We start from the raw sequence: 14,247 nt of genomic DNA on the forward strand, positions 1-14,247 counted from the left end.
CGGAACATACACATTACATTTCGTAATAGCACAACATATGGTGAGGTATCGTAATGCAGGTAATTGCAACAACCATGATCTTGTGAAAAAATTAAAAGGGGACCGCCAAATATTCTAAACTGTCCGCGATCCTGCCAATAATCATATTCTTTGAGACACACATCCGGGTTTTTGCCACGTGACGTCGATCCCTTTCCCCTATTCACTCATACTAGGACATGACGTATGTAGGCAGAAGAATACTTCATAGACTGCGAATTCAGAAGCCCTCCGGGTTCACAATAATGACCTGGATAACATAGTCCTTCTGGATCTTGGTGTCCTGCAGGCGGCTATTGTCCGCCAGTAGCTTCCCGAAGAAGTACCAGCGCTGGTGTGACACGTGGATGCCCTCTTGCGCCTGGAGCTGCGTCTTCAGCTCGCCGACGGTGTCCGTCATGATGGCGCTCAAAAGCACGTCCTTCGCCGTCGACAGACGCACCTTAAGTTGGAACCCCTTCTTGGGCGCCGTGGGGCGTTTGGGGCTGTCGCTTTGGTCCTTATTACTGGGCTCCGGGATGAGGTTGGCGGGTGGAGCCAGGCAGTAGTCGGGAATGTGGTAGCGGTTGCCCAGCTCGTCGTAACACTCCGCCAGAGTCCCGTGTGGCAGCGTGATACAGGCCCCGTCCACTATGGCCTGGGCCAGTTCCGGGTCGTTCCCCTCCAGGGCCGAGGCCGCGGCCTTCAAAGCGTCCCAGATCTCCTTGCGGCCCTCGAAGGCCGGCGCCGTGTCCCAGAACTCGTCCCGCTTGCCCCTGAGCTGAGCCTCCGACATCCGCTCGTCGCTGTTCCAGTTGGGCGCGATGGTGACGACCCGCTTGTTAGGGCGCTCCTTCTTCAGAAGCTCGTTGCGAAATCGAAGTTTTCGGAGGCCTCTCCCTCTGTTGTTCCTCGAGGAGCTGTGGGCTGGTGATGTGTATGTACGTCCTATTCTGGCCAGACATCCTCCCATGGCGAGAGCCGGATGTTCTTAAAATGTCTCACTGGCTCTTTGTTCCCTGGTCTCGGTACGACATTAAAAAACATGAGATACTAGCAGAACTTTCCAAATGGCCTCTTGCTTTCTTCACTCCGGTGTGAAGGACTGGCTAAGTGGGTGTGTCAAGTTGAGAAGTATCTGTCTTATACCCTCACACTGTGTGTAGACATCAGACGTGTCAGTCTTGCCCAAATATGGAATTCCACAAGGCTCCAGACTGGGCTTCACATTTTGGATTGGGTAACCATGGCAAGCCTATATATATGGGCATATACTGATTACATCTGTTATCTCCATATATGGGCATACAAGGGACAAGGATGGCAGATAGAGATCTCCAAGGGCATATCGCGACGTACGTGTGAGGGCTGTGTAGCTGCCTGAACCTCTAGTGACTGCAAATTAGTCGGTTGGGAGATAGGCTACTGGACAACCGTCTATACAACAACTTCACGCCATGAGGCACCGCATTCTGTAGGGTCCTCTGTGATACGCACACATTTGGTTGGACGGTTTGCATTTATGGTATAGGATGTCCGCTGTGAAGGCATACCCCTGTGGTTATGCAATACCCGTTGTCCACTATGACATCATATTATTGATTGATGACATCATGAGATCTCCATATGGGGCATCAAAGGAACACATGCAGTTGTCCAAGTACTACTGCTGCTGTTCTGACATCATATACTCCACATTTGGTATAACTGACCTAGAACTCTATATAGGGAGCTGGCTGACATCATAGTGATCATCCCACCAATATATAAGAGGTCGTAGTCTCAGAGAAAGGCAGACAGACTTAAACTTTTCTGTGCTGGCTGTGTCATTTGGTTATGCTGAAGCATTGTCTAAACATACTAGACCTTACCCGTTCGAAGATATGTGCTCCAAAATATGTCAAACGCACCCGGTGAAAGTGTGTGAGAGAGAGAGAGAGAGAGAGAGAGAGAGAGAGAGAAACATTCCTAACTGTGAGAGAAAGGGGTGTGTGTGTGTGGGGCTACAGATCCCATGGCCTGGAGGAACGGACCGTAACCCTGGCAACAGACAGCAGAGTTCAACAGAAGTGGTTAAGAAAACGCTTAAAAAACTGCTTTAATTTGGGAGAAATGAAATTCGGGCTCCGTCAGTGTTGGTATAATGCTAATGGCCAATACCATGTGAACTTTGGGATCAGTTGCTGAAGCGAGTGAATAGATAAACGTAGAAGCGTGAGCGTTAGAGCGTTAGAGCGTGAGCGTTAGAGCGTTAGAGCGTGAGTTTGCTCCTTTATTAGTAGGATAGACAACATGCTTTGTTTTAGTTGTCCCGTGGCCGCTGTAAGCTACCTATTGCAATGTGTCTGTAGACAACTAGTATGTTATTAGTCATTTATATATTTACAATGTGTAGTATAGTATTCTATTTAATTTCCCTTTAATTCCGAACCGTAACCCTTTTACAATAGGCTGAGGGGCCTATACATAATATCCGAGAGTTACAGTATATATACATTTTAGTAAATTGTCATTGAGCCTTGGCTGCTCAAGGACCCCAGGTAATCAAGGGCCCCTGGGCACCGGTACCTCTTCAGTGAGCTTCTGTGAAAGCTTCTTGAAACACACGCACGCACGCACGCACGCACGCACGCACGCACGCACGCACGCACGCACACACACACACACACACACACACACACACACACACACACACACACACACACACACACACACACACACACACACACACACACTGTAGTAGGTCCCTCTAGTCTACATTATAGTACAAGTATCCTGGAAGCAGTAAGACAATCTAAACACTAGATGGCAGTGTTGTACAGTATGTATTCTGTGCAGAACTTGATGATGATGATTATGATTATGAGAATGATAATGAGTTTTGACAATTCTGAAATGAGATGAAAGTTCATGGCCAGCGAGTTTAAACTAAGTCAGCAGCACCGAATGAACACCTGTAATCCAACAGTCAATAACGGTCACATTGTTCACATTGCAGGGCACCACTGTGCAATGCCAAGTTGTGTCTAGGGAATGAATTATATCTTAGACAGCCCTACTCTGAACGAAGTAGCCACCAAACGGTCTAGAGATTGGAAATCTAGGCCAGTGGTTAACAAATAGTGAGTCGAGGCACCGAGTGTGTGCTGTGAGACCAGGTGTGCATGGGGATTCATTTTGTGACAACAACCACACAGTATTAATGCAATGTAGACTACTGGTTCTCAACCTTTTCAGGCCGCGACCCCCAAATTAATTATTTTTGAACTGGTGACCCCGCCACCCTGACGAGCACTGAGGCATTACATTTTGTATAACACAGTTCTATTGTGAAAATAGCAGATCTGCTATTTTCACAATTTCTGTCTCTAATATTTGACAATTTGGCCAATGTTTAATTTGTCATTTTAGATGTATTAAAAAGTCAAAGTGCAGATACCCTCTATACACTTAAACTTTATGCGGGTTTGTTCACTGTTGAGTGAGAAAACAGTTGATCCCCCGAACCACTGATGTAGACAACTATGCCCTGCCTGCCTACATTCATATATTTGAACCACTTTCAACCTGGCATCACCTTTTTGGGCATGTCATTATCACAGGTGAACATCTCTAAAGTTTTACCTTCCAGCTCATAATGCATTGAAGGACCCCAATGTAAACAAGCCATTTCGCTCACTTGGGTTTAAATCCTATTAGTTGACCTTGTATCTGAACTGTAGGCTGTGCTGTGCTGTTCCTATGCGAACCAAAGTATATAATCTATCACTCAATCAGCTTGTATGTCATATAGGCCTACAGGTAGGCCTATGCCTTGAGATTTTGACTTGCCCATTGGAGTGCCTTGGGCATAAACTGCACAAATAACAATCTTTTGCTGAATATTGTTTTTAAAGCATTTCAGAAATGTTCAAAACACGTAGTTAGCTCAATGAATATCCATCCATATAAAGAAGCCATAATGCCATATAGGGGTCTAAATATGGCATTGTTACAGTGGCATTACTGTTGGTCACAAAACCTTTTTAAGCACTAACTCCTTTTTTTTCTCTCCATGTCCAATAGTCTACTCTAGGCTATTGTCTGTGTGGGTGCATATAGTTTTTTTTTTGTTTCTTGGACTGTCTCAAGCCAGCAGTGCCAGCTGCCCAATTAATGTGATTAATTGGTGCAATGTGTTTTGTGTTTGCTGGGGGCTTTCCAAACCACCAAACCAGTGGTGGGAAAAGGTACTCACATTTCTTTCTTACTTAAGTAAAAGTACCAATACTAAAATGTTGAAATACTCAGACTTTATTGAGTAAAAGTACAAAAGTATTGGTATAATATCATATATACTTAATAAGTTACCAAAAGTAAAAGTACTAGGCTACTCATTATACAGAATGTCCCATTTCAAGTTAGCCGATCTACAAGCTCACAATGCATCACATCGCAGCGCATTGTGAGCTTGTAGATCGGCTATTTTCAAATTGCAAAATGTTATATATGGCTGAAGTATTTTGTAATAATAATCAAAGTAGCTAGTAGGCCTAGGCCTAACTAAAGTGTTCAAATAAATGTAATGGAGTAAAAATACTGATACAATAGGCCTATTTGAATCTGAGATGTAGTGGATTACGAGTCAGAGTCAGAGTGTACCAAATGGCAGTGGTGTAAAGTAATACATGGTAGCCTACAATGTTTTTCTTTTTACTTTCTTCACTATTTACACATTTTTCAATTGTCTTACTTTTACTACTCCACTACATAGGAAACTGTTGTAGCTACTTTTACTCCACTACAAACCTATGAAAACGTAGCCTACTATAGTTACTTTAGTATAGTTTACCTTTACTCCACTACAAGCCTATGAAAACGTACTATAGTTACTTTAGAGAGTTTACTTTTACTCCACTACAAGCCTATGAAAACGTACTATAGTTACTTTAGAGAGTTTACTTTTACTCCACTACATAGGAAACTGTTGTAGCTACTTTTACTCCACTACAAGCCTATGAAAACGTACTATAGTTACTTTAGAGAGTTTACTTTTACTCCACTACATAGGAAACTGTTGTAGCTACTTTTACTCCACTACAAGCCTATGAAAACGTACTATAGTTACTTTAGAGAGTTTACTTTTACTCCACTACATAGGAAACTGTTGTAGCTACTTTTACTCCACTACAAGCCTATGAAAACGTACTATAGTTACTTTAGAGAGTTTACTTTTACTCCACTACATAGGAAACTGTTGTAGCTACTTTTACTCCACTACAAGCCTATGAAAACGTACTATAGGCCTAGTTACTTTAGAGAGTTTACTTTTACTCCACTACATAGGAAACTGTTGTAGCTACTTTTACTCACTACACGCCTATGAAAACGTACTATAGTTACTTTAGAGATTTACTACTCCACTACATAGGAAACTGTTGTAGCTACCTTTACTCCACTACAAGCCTATGAAAACGTACTATAGTTACTTTAGAGAGTTTCAGTATTACAACACTGAACACCACTGAATAAGTATAATATTCAATATTCATAATGTGTATAATGTAATTATACACTGTGTTTATATAAATATCCCTATCAAGAGAACATTTGTGTTCTTAAGGAAAGATTTGGACTCAACAATGTTTGAGGGAACCACTGTCTGCGTTGCAGGACATCACTTTCATTGTGTTGGTAAACACAACCCCCAGCGGGGTGCCCCCAGCCCCCCCGGGGCGCCCCCGTGCTGCGTGCCTTTGCAGCGTGCCCGTGCGCGCGCACAAGAGAGAGAGAGAGAAGAGAGAGAGAGAGAGAGAGAGAGAGAAGAGACAGAGAGAGAGAGAGAGAGAGAGACAGAGAGAGCAGAGAGAGAGAGAGAGAGAGAGAGAGAGAGAGAGAGAGAGAGAGAGAGAGAGAGAGAGAGAGAGAGAGAGAGAGAGAGAGAGAGAGAGAGAGAGAGAGAGAGAGACAGAGAGAGAGATAGAGAGAGAGAGAGAGAGGAGAGAGAGAGAGAGAGAGAGAGAGAGAGAGAGAGAGAGAGAGAGAGGAGAGAGAGAGAGAGAGACGAGAGAGAGGAAGAGAGAGAGAGAGAGAGAGAGAGAGAGAGAGAGAGACAGAGAGAGAGAGAGACAGAGAGAGAGAGAGACAGAGAGAGAAGAGAGAGAGAGAGAAGCAGCAGCTGTCATTTGGTTTGGGGAGGCGGGGTGCTCGCGCGGCGCATACACACTCACACACGCACGCACACTGCATTATAGAAACTACTACCCACCGTTTGAAGATTATGCAGCAGCTACTGGCCATCTTGTATCAGACAGAATGAGGAGGTAAAAAAAACGAGACAGGTTCTTTTTTTTTTTTGTAAATGAAATTATAAGAACCACGCATCGGACTATACAGATCTGGCTAATCTGAAAGACATAAAAAATCTGCCGCGGTGGGTTATTGAAATAATAATCCAGAAAAAGCCCCCATCGGAGCTGTGGATTACCTAATACCAGGGCTGGAGGACACCGTTCTGGAACCATGAGTTGGGGGACAGAGCTATGGGTGAGTGTTAGAGCTCTGTTATTATTTATTATTTAGTATTTTAATAATGTCTGGGGGACAGAGCTCTGTCTGGGGGACAGAGCTATGGGTGAGTGTTAGAGCACTGTTATTATTTATTATTAGTATTATAACGGCTTTTTGATGTGATCTGCGCAGCGCTGACTGCCTAGTGGCGCGCTTCATAACGGCTCTTCTGCACAGTCAGTCGCAATGATGGCTCGAAATCACAAGTATGGGTAACTCGAGGCAGAATGACTCCGAAATCACCACAGACCACACTGCATAGAGTAGCCTACGATAGTGTGCGATCTATACACTGCTGCCTGCTGGTCTGTTTTATCATGCAGATGCAGTGGTGGGAAAAGTAGGCTACTCAAATGTGTTGCAATGTAGAAATACTCGGTTACAAGTAAAAGTCTGGAATAAAAAAAAAAAACGTGAGTAAAAGTAGATTGGCAGATCCGAGATGAAGTGATCAAGAAGTAGCCTATTCGAAATCGGAAATACTCAAGTAAAGTACAAATACCTCAACATTGTACTATAAGTAGCCTACAGGCTACTGAAGTAAATGTACTCAGTTACTTTACACCACTGCTATCATGCTTCTGTACCAGCCCAGGGTGCTTATATGTGTACACAGTAGGCCTACACTGTTTAACAACTCCGATCGAGTGTAATGTAACCCTGCCTATATAAGGGGTCCATTTGGTTATACATTTTTACACTGATCAGAGTTGGAACAGGGACAAATGAATGCCGAGATTTAGACTGTGTGTCGCTGCTGCAGTCGCGGGACTCGCATTTTACTCGTAGGTTTATTTGGTTCTCACGCGTGATGATGAGATTATATTAGCCTATCATGTTCTCTGGAATATGCGTAATTAACTAATAATGATTTAGGCCTAGGCTACACATCGTTCTAAAAAGAATCACGTTATTGGCGGTCTATAGTGGTCAAAATGGTAGCCAAGATCACATGAACCATGTATAGGATATTGTAACGACCCTGCAAGAGATGGGGCATCATCATCATCATCGTGCCTATATAGCACACACCCCCTCAGAGAGGATGTTGTGTGAGGGAGAGGATGTAGGGTAGGCTATGTAACGTTATAGCTTCACTATATGACGTTATTATTGTGCCACAGATGTGGTCTTCTTGGAAACCTAAGTTCTACACGCAGCGTGCCAGTCTTCAGATATAGTGACATTACGTCACTGACAGCCTGCCCTGGAGTCAGTTGAATATTTTTTCAGCTTATTTTAGGCCTATATTAAACTAACATTTCTATATTTCTTGTAGGCTATCTTGTGGTATTTGTGATGTAAATTGACACATGTGGTAGGAACAATTTACAACACCTGACCTAATGTAGTCTCTATTGTACTTTTTATGATGGTCTTTAAAAAAAAAATAATAATCTAAATAGGAAACGGTGCATATCTGCACCAGGCTGGGTTGCCTAGCCAGGGCGTGAGTCAAGCAGTTCCCAGCCTGGCAGACATAATTAAGTATGTGATGCAATGTTATTGCATAACATACCTAACATATCAGGAAGACATTCATCCTGAACTCTTGTAAATGATGCAACAACTGTTGATACAGCATAAGAAATGCACCCTCAGATAATCATGATTTCAACTAGCCAATCTGTAAGTTTCACTTCATCCCTTCGCTCAAAACAAATTCAGAATTTCATTATTTATTCTTTCATTTAAATCAGATCCTTAGATGTGGATTCATTGGTTTTAACTTGGATGTCAATATTTATCCTTGAGGACATTTGTGCACTCATTCCGTCTCCAGCTACAACCTTTTATGTGGCTCTAGTATACCATTACATCTTCAAAGCAAAGTAATCATATTCTCATTCAGACAGCTGTCTGCTGTGTCACACTAACAAACATGTGTCCATCATGGAACTTTATACCCACCAAAAACAGGAAGAAGAGAATCCTAAATTGTAGCCCTTAGTAACAGTACATTGCACCTTACAATAATACATTCCAATGCTATGATGTCACATTTCATTCATCCTCCATGCCCTCAAGTTGCACTACAACCAGATACCAGTGGTTGAAAGCAACAAGTACATTTTCTCAAGAACTGTACTTAAAGGGGAATACCACTCATTTTCAACATTCAACTATGTAGTTTATATACCTGTTGTTTGGAAATATGAAAAAAGTTTCTTCCACTTCTGTGTTGCCTAGAACTGGAGAATTGATTGTTTGGGTCATGTGATCGTTCGGAAGGCGTACTCTTTGGCTCCGCCCTCTAGGCTGACTTATTCGCTAGAATGGGGAATCTCATAGCGCAGTGTCCAAAAATGTGTCTTGCAAGAATCAGCCTCATGGTGGCGCTAGAAGAGGGCCATGTGAGAAAGTAGTGGTTTGGCAGCCAAGGAGTGTGTGTGCAAAGTTTGGCATGGATCGGGGCAACGGTGGCGGAGATATGAGTAGGGGAAAAGTGTGACGTGTGATGTAACGGAGGGACTGACTGACAGCCGGTGGAGGTTTTGATAATAGCCTACATGTTCTACATGCTCAAAATGTGTGTGTGTGTGTGTGTGTGTGTGTGTGTGTGTGTGTGTGTGTGTGTGTGTGCAGAGTGACTCACTGCCTCAGTCTGATGGCCTCAGAAGTCTAGTATCTCCCTCGGTCCATAGGGATATCCCTTTGGATCAATGGTTAAGATATTGGACTTTCTCGCAGGAGACCGGGTTCGAATCCCGGGTGTTACGCGTGCGTGTGCATGTGTGTTCTTGGGGGCCTTCTGACATTTTCTTATTTAACGAATACAAATCTAAATAAGGCAGGCTGGTTGGTGGTGATGATTCTTAATTACTGGAGTTTCGATGAAAATGAAACACTTAAACTTTCTACATGTGTAGGCTATAGTTTGCCCCTATGTCTTTAGAACACATTATATAGGAGGTGCAACACTTTTCCATATGCAGTTTTTATTCCCCCAGCCTTTCTTCTGCTTTGTCCGTCAAAGAAAGAGTTGGGTCTGGAGATAGTTAACCACATGAACCCTGGCGTTCCTATTCTGGGGTGAACATTTTGCAGAAATGGCCCATCTATAGGCTTATAACGCATAACACATCATAACGCCACGCATTATAAGCCTGTAGATCAGCTATTCTTGGCAAAGAGATTTGGTGTAGAGGGGAAAATTAGGGGAGGAAATGCAGGCTGTGTTTGGACTCCTGGGGAACTCTGGTCAATGAGGTATATACAGTATATAGGCTTTAAGTGGTTAAAGCTATAACTATTTATTTCTCCTAACAGTTGTCCAGATTGTTGGTGTTTTCTTCCTTATCAACCTACAGTTAGGCCTACCTGGGAGTGTTTTATAGGCCTTGAGTGTTTGGTACAACCGTTAGGCCTACCTGAGAATGTTTTATAGGCCTTGAGTGCTTGGTACAACCGTTAGGCCTACCTGAGAATGTTTTATAGGCCTTGGAGTGCTTGGCCTCTGACGAGCTTGTGTGCAGCCTTTTGAAACAGACGCAGCTCTTTGCAGAGAATAACGTATTGCAACCAGATGCTCTGCTTCTCCCCAGATTGGCCCAATGGAATCCAGACACTTGTTGCTTTAATCTTAGCTCTGGACACCAAGCTGTAATGGAGCTGTATTCCATCCATACAGTCATGTCCTCAGTTTAATTTGGAAAATTCAACCACATGACCCTTTTGTCCCTATTCTTCTGGTCACATCATAGTAAGCAAAGATTTGGACGGAAATAGGCGTCAATTAAGTGAAAATTCACCCAAAGAGTTTGGCGCGTTATGAGCTATTTTTGGGAGCTCGGATTTTGTTTGACATCCCAGTAGTTCGACGCTGGTGAATGTTAACCTGGTGAATGTTAATCACTATGCCTAAACCTAACCCAAACCCTAACCCTAACCTCAGTAAAACTATGCCTAGACCTAACCCTTTGTCGAACTAATGAAGCGTAGAAATAGCGAGATTTCACCTTATTTTTGCTATGTTATGTACAATGAATTACCATATGGGGTTCAAGTGGTTAAGAATGGACGCCCATGAATCCCATTGGGGTCCATTTTTGCATACTGCAGTTATACTGACACTGAAAACCTTTCTGTGCAGGTGGTCACAGTGAGAATGTAAACATCTTGTTGGGATCTTGTCAATGGGAGAAAATGGGAGAAACAGAAAAGTAATTATATCAAAGTGGTGCTTGTAGCTCTCTCATATTCTTTTTTCAGAGCAAGAACAGGGTAGCCAATTGTGGCCACAAGGCCACGACACTGAAGCTTAATTTATTGCCTACAGTGTTGCACACCAAAAATAGCCGATTTACAAGCATACACAATGCATCGCGACACGTTGTGAGCTTTTAGATCGTCTGTTTTTGCCACACTACACTCTCACTCAAAAAGTTGTATAAATCAGGCTTAAGGCTCAAGGCTCACAACAGGAACAGCAGTGCAGAGGTTAAATTATGAAGCCATCATCGCTGCTGAGAAGAGGAAAGATGTGATATTCTTGGAAATGAGGTCTCAACCTTTGATGAACTTCATTGCTGGATTTGCAAACAAGTCATCCTGTGTCGTGATATTGTTCTCTGTTCTCCATTTCATAGTGCCTTATTATTTAAATAAAATCTATTTTTTTCCACGAAACATTCAACATGTATACAATTGCAAACATCACCATGAACGTACGTACAATACGCCCTTTCTATGGACTTTACGAGAGCCATGGAGTTATAGAAAGAGTTGTCAGTGAGGGGTGCTTCATCATCACCCATCATTATGAGATGCAATATTTGTAACTATAAAGTAGAGTCCTTAAACCATACAGTAATATTTGGCAATATACAATAGGGCTTGTAACTACACAGACATATTTGTAACTATACACTAGTGTTTGTAACGGTACAGCAGTGTTTAGAACAACACGGTAATGTTAGGAACTATACTGTAATGTTTGGAACTATACAGTATTGTTGTTTACTATATGTTGCCTGATGGCAAGTGTTACTTCCACGTTCTTGTAATTATCTCAGTGAGCTCACCAAATCAACTGTAAGCTGGTTTTGGCAATGCAATTATAGATGAATAAGCATATGAATATTTTCCAATTCACGTGATCTGTCATTGCTGTAAAATAATTGGCCTGGTGGCGTGAACAGAGATGATGCAACTCTTCCATTGGCTGTGGACTGTACCAATGCAGTCACCGAAGAAGGAAGTCAATTGCACTAAAACATGTGATTGTTTCTCGGTGGAACAAAATACGGGATCCGAAAAGACTCATAGAGGCTAATCTCTAGAGGCCAGTATAACCTCAAACAAAAGACTCGCCCCCAACCAAATTAGCTGCTGCTTAAATGTCACTTATTCTAACCTATACGATGTTTGACAAAGATCTTTGGGAATTAACGACTTGAACCCTATATAGTTCTTGACCGGAGTCCCCCAGGGGTCTGTCTGTACTTGCTGAGAACAATATACACCTTGTACCTAAAAGGGAAATGGGACATTTACCGAGTCCCCTGATGTTGTGTTTCACGCACTGCTTCACACACCACACACACGCGCGCGCGCGCACACGCACGTTTCACTTCTGTCAAGCGATTTGCACGGGTATGCTACTGTATGTACCGGTACGTTCTTTGTCACTCTCACACCGAGACATAGCAGGTCTAGACAACGCGCAGCGGTAGCATTTCATCCACGTCGATGAGACACAATGGACAAGGTTGAGATTCTGGTCAAAGAGCTGCAGCTGAAGGTGAGTCTGTGCACCACAGATGTCATCACCATCACTCATCAAGGCGACTGGGCCAAATTAAGGGTGTCTTTATTTTATCTGTGACAGTGACACTATATGCCTGAAGCCTGATTGATTGATTTCTTGATTGATTGAAAACCTTATTAGAAGTTTGCATAGGAAAAGGTACAGTTTCATGACAGTACAGTTCACTGGTACAAGGCCAACTAAAAGGATACACCCAAAAAAGCCTATGGCTTGTTTCAATTGAGGTCCTTTTTTAACTCCTATGACATTGAATGACAGACAGATAGAACACATCAAAAAACAGAACATAAGATAGTATTTGTCAGACAGTGTCGGCGAAACAGGAGAGAGGAATGCTACAGTTGCTCTTGTAATCTTCTGTTGGTCCTCTGATGTGCAGTACATGTTAGTGATGACGAGCAAAGGGCAATCTGATCTGAAAGGCTGCGAACCACATGAACCCCAGCGTCCCTATTGTGAGGCGAACATTGTTAACATTCTTTCAACATGCCGCGCTGCGCCGCACCGTGAGCTTGTAGACTGGCTATTGTTTTGGCTAGTGTAGACCCCTTGAGTGGGCCAGGACTACGATATATTTAAGTATATAGGACAGGGTTCTTAGTTTTTCAAGCCAGATGAAGCAGGGAACCTACCCCATATTCGATATAGAATTGGGTGCATATTGAACCTTTTCATTGATAGCTTCATAAACCTGTTTGACAGTACTGTCAATGTGTCTTGTGTTGGATTCATGTTAATGGATATTTTCAGGCATTTAAACACTCAATACTTGGAAAACTTGTCCTTGGGCTGCTCTTTTTTCCCTCCTACCCCAAACCTCTTTGCTGAAAACAGCTGCGGCGCGGAGCATTGTGAGCTTGTAGATCTGCTATTTTCGGCCAATGGTTCCCCTCAGAATAGGACAAAAAATCACACCCGTGTGAACTGAGCGGTGGTTTACCCACACACCGTGTGTGTGTGTGTGTGTGTGTGTGTGTGTGTGTGTGTGTGTGTGTGTGTGTGTGTGTGTGTGTGTGTGTGTGTGTGCGTGCGTGCGTGCGTGCGTTGGTGCGTGCGTGTGTGTGTGAACAACAGCGCCCCTCCCTTAACATGTGTGGTCAGAAAAGGTACTGCCAGGCTACATACACGGCCGGACGGCCGGACGGACGCATACATACCCACACACACGGCCACGTATAGGAGACGGTGTGACCACCGCTCAAAAACTCCTAGTGGGTAGTCGGTACAAAACCGTCTGGAGATGACGCGCTCTCTGCAAGAGTAGAAAAGTCTTTTTGTTTACTGGGTGCAGATTCAGGTAAGTATCAGGAAGATACAGTATCCTATCCTATTCCATCCCTATTCTGAGTATCCCCTCAGAATAGGGATGCTAGGGTTAAGAAAAAAGTTCCTATCGCGGCCCCCCTGTAGTAACTCTGAGGGACCGGACCTGTTGAAGACCCCTGATATAGGATATAGACGAATCCACAGAGCGCTTCCGTGTAGACAGTCATAACCTTTTTTTTTCTTTCTCTCTCATCCGCTTAGTGAAGCTCCATTAGACACGGGGACACGGACATACAAATTAAATCAAAACCTCATGGGTCTGCGGTTAAGAATTGTATTGATTCATTGACGGTTGTGATATCAGAGCTGAGTCCCTGCCAGGTTTGTCTGAGCCACACAAAGCCCAGCATCAGGCCATAAACCCTGCTGTTCCGGCTGCCCGGCGAAAATCCTCACCGTTCATTTATCCATTTGTAACGGGGTCCGTTTGGTTGCATTTGTACACTCTCAGAGTTAAAAGAACACTCCTGATTTTTTCGCGTTGTGGTTTTCGAGGTTGTGGCTTCACACCCTTGCCTCGTCCCAGAAGCCCAGAGGGTCCAGCCGAGTCCCAAAAGCCCATCATCATCCGTCAACCGCGGTTG

The 14,247-nt window shown here is 43.4% G+C and overlaps 2 protein-coding genes across 2 annotated transcripts in view; one reads left to right on the top strand and one right to left on the bottom strand.

The window, feature by feature from the left end:
- Positions 1–259: 259 nt before the first annotated feature.
- Positions 260–991, bottom strand: LOC308299120 (ubiquitin domain-containing protein 1-like; the record flags this gene model as incomplete). The annotated part of the gene is made up of 1 exon (XM_080742844.1): positions 260–991. The coding sequence occupies one exon, from the start codon at positions 989–991 to the stop codon at positions 260–262; it is 732 nt and encodes a 243-aa protein (XP_080598970.1).
- Positions 992–6,262: 5,271 nt separating this feature from the next.
- The window catches only part of fnbp1b (formin binding protein 1b), a gene marked incomplete at its 3' end in the record, with an annotated part of 162,436 nt that continues 154,451 nt past the window's right edge, over positions 6,263–14,247 (top strand). The window contains exon 1 of the mRNA XM_080743105.1: positions 6,263–6,543. Within this exon, the coding sequence (XP_080599231.1) occupies positions 6,520–6,543 (24 nt within the window). The 5' untranslated portion in view covers positions 6,263–6,519. The remainder of the gene's footprint in view (positions 6,544–14,247) is intronic.

This window comes from Nannobrachium achirus (assembly GCF_963921795.1).
Source record: "Nannobrachium achirus genome assembly, chromosome: 15".
Taxonomy (NCBI): Eukaryota; Metazoa; Chordata; class Actinopteri; order Myctophiformes; family Myctophidae; genus Nannobrachium; species Nannobrachium achirus.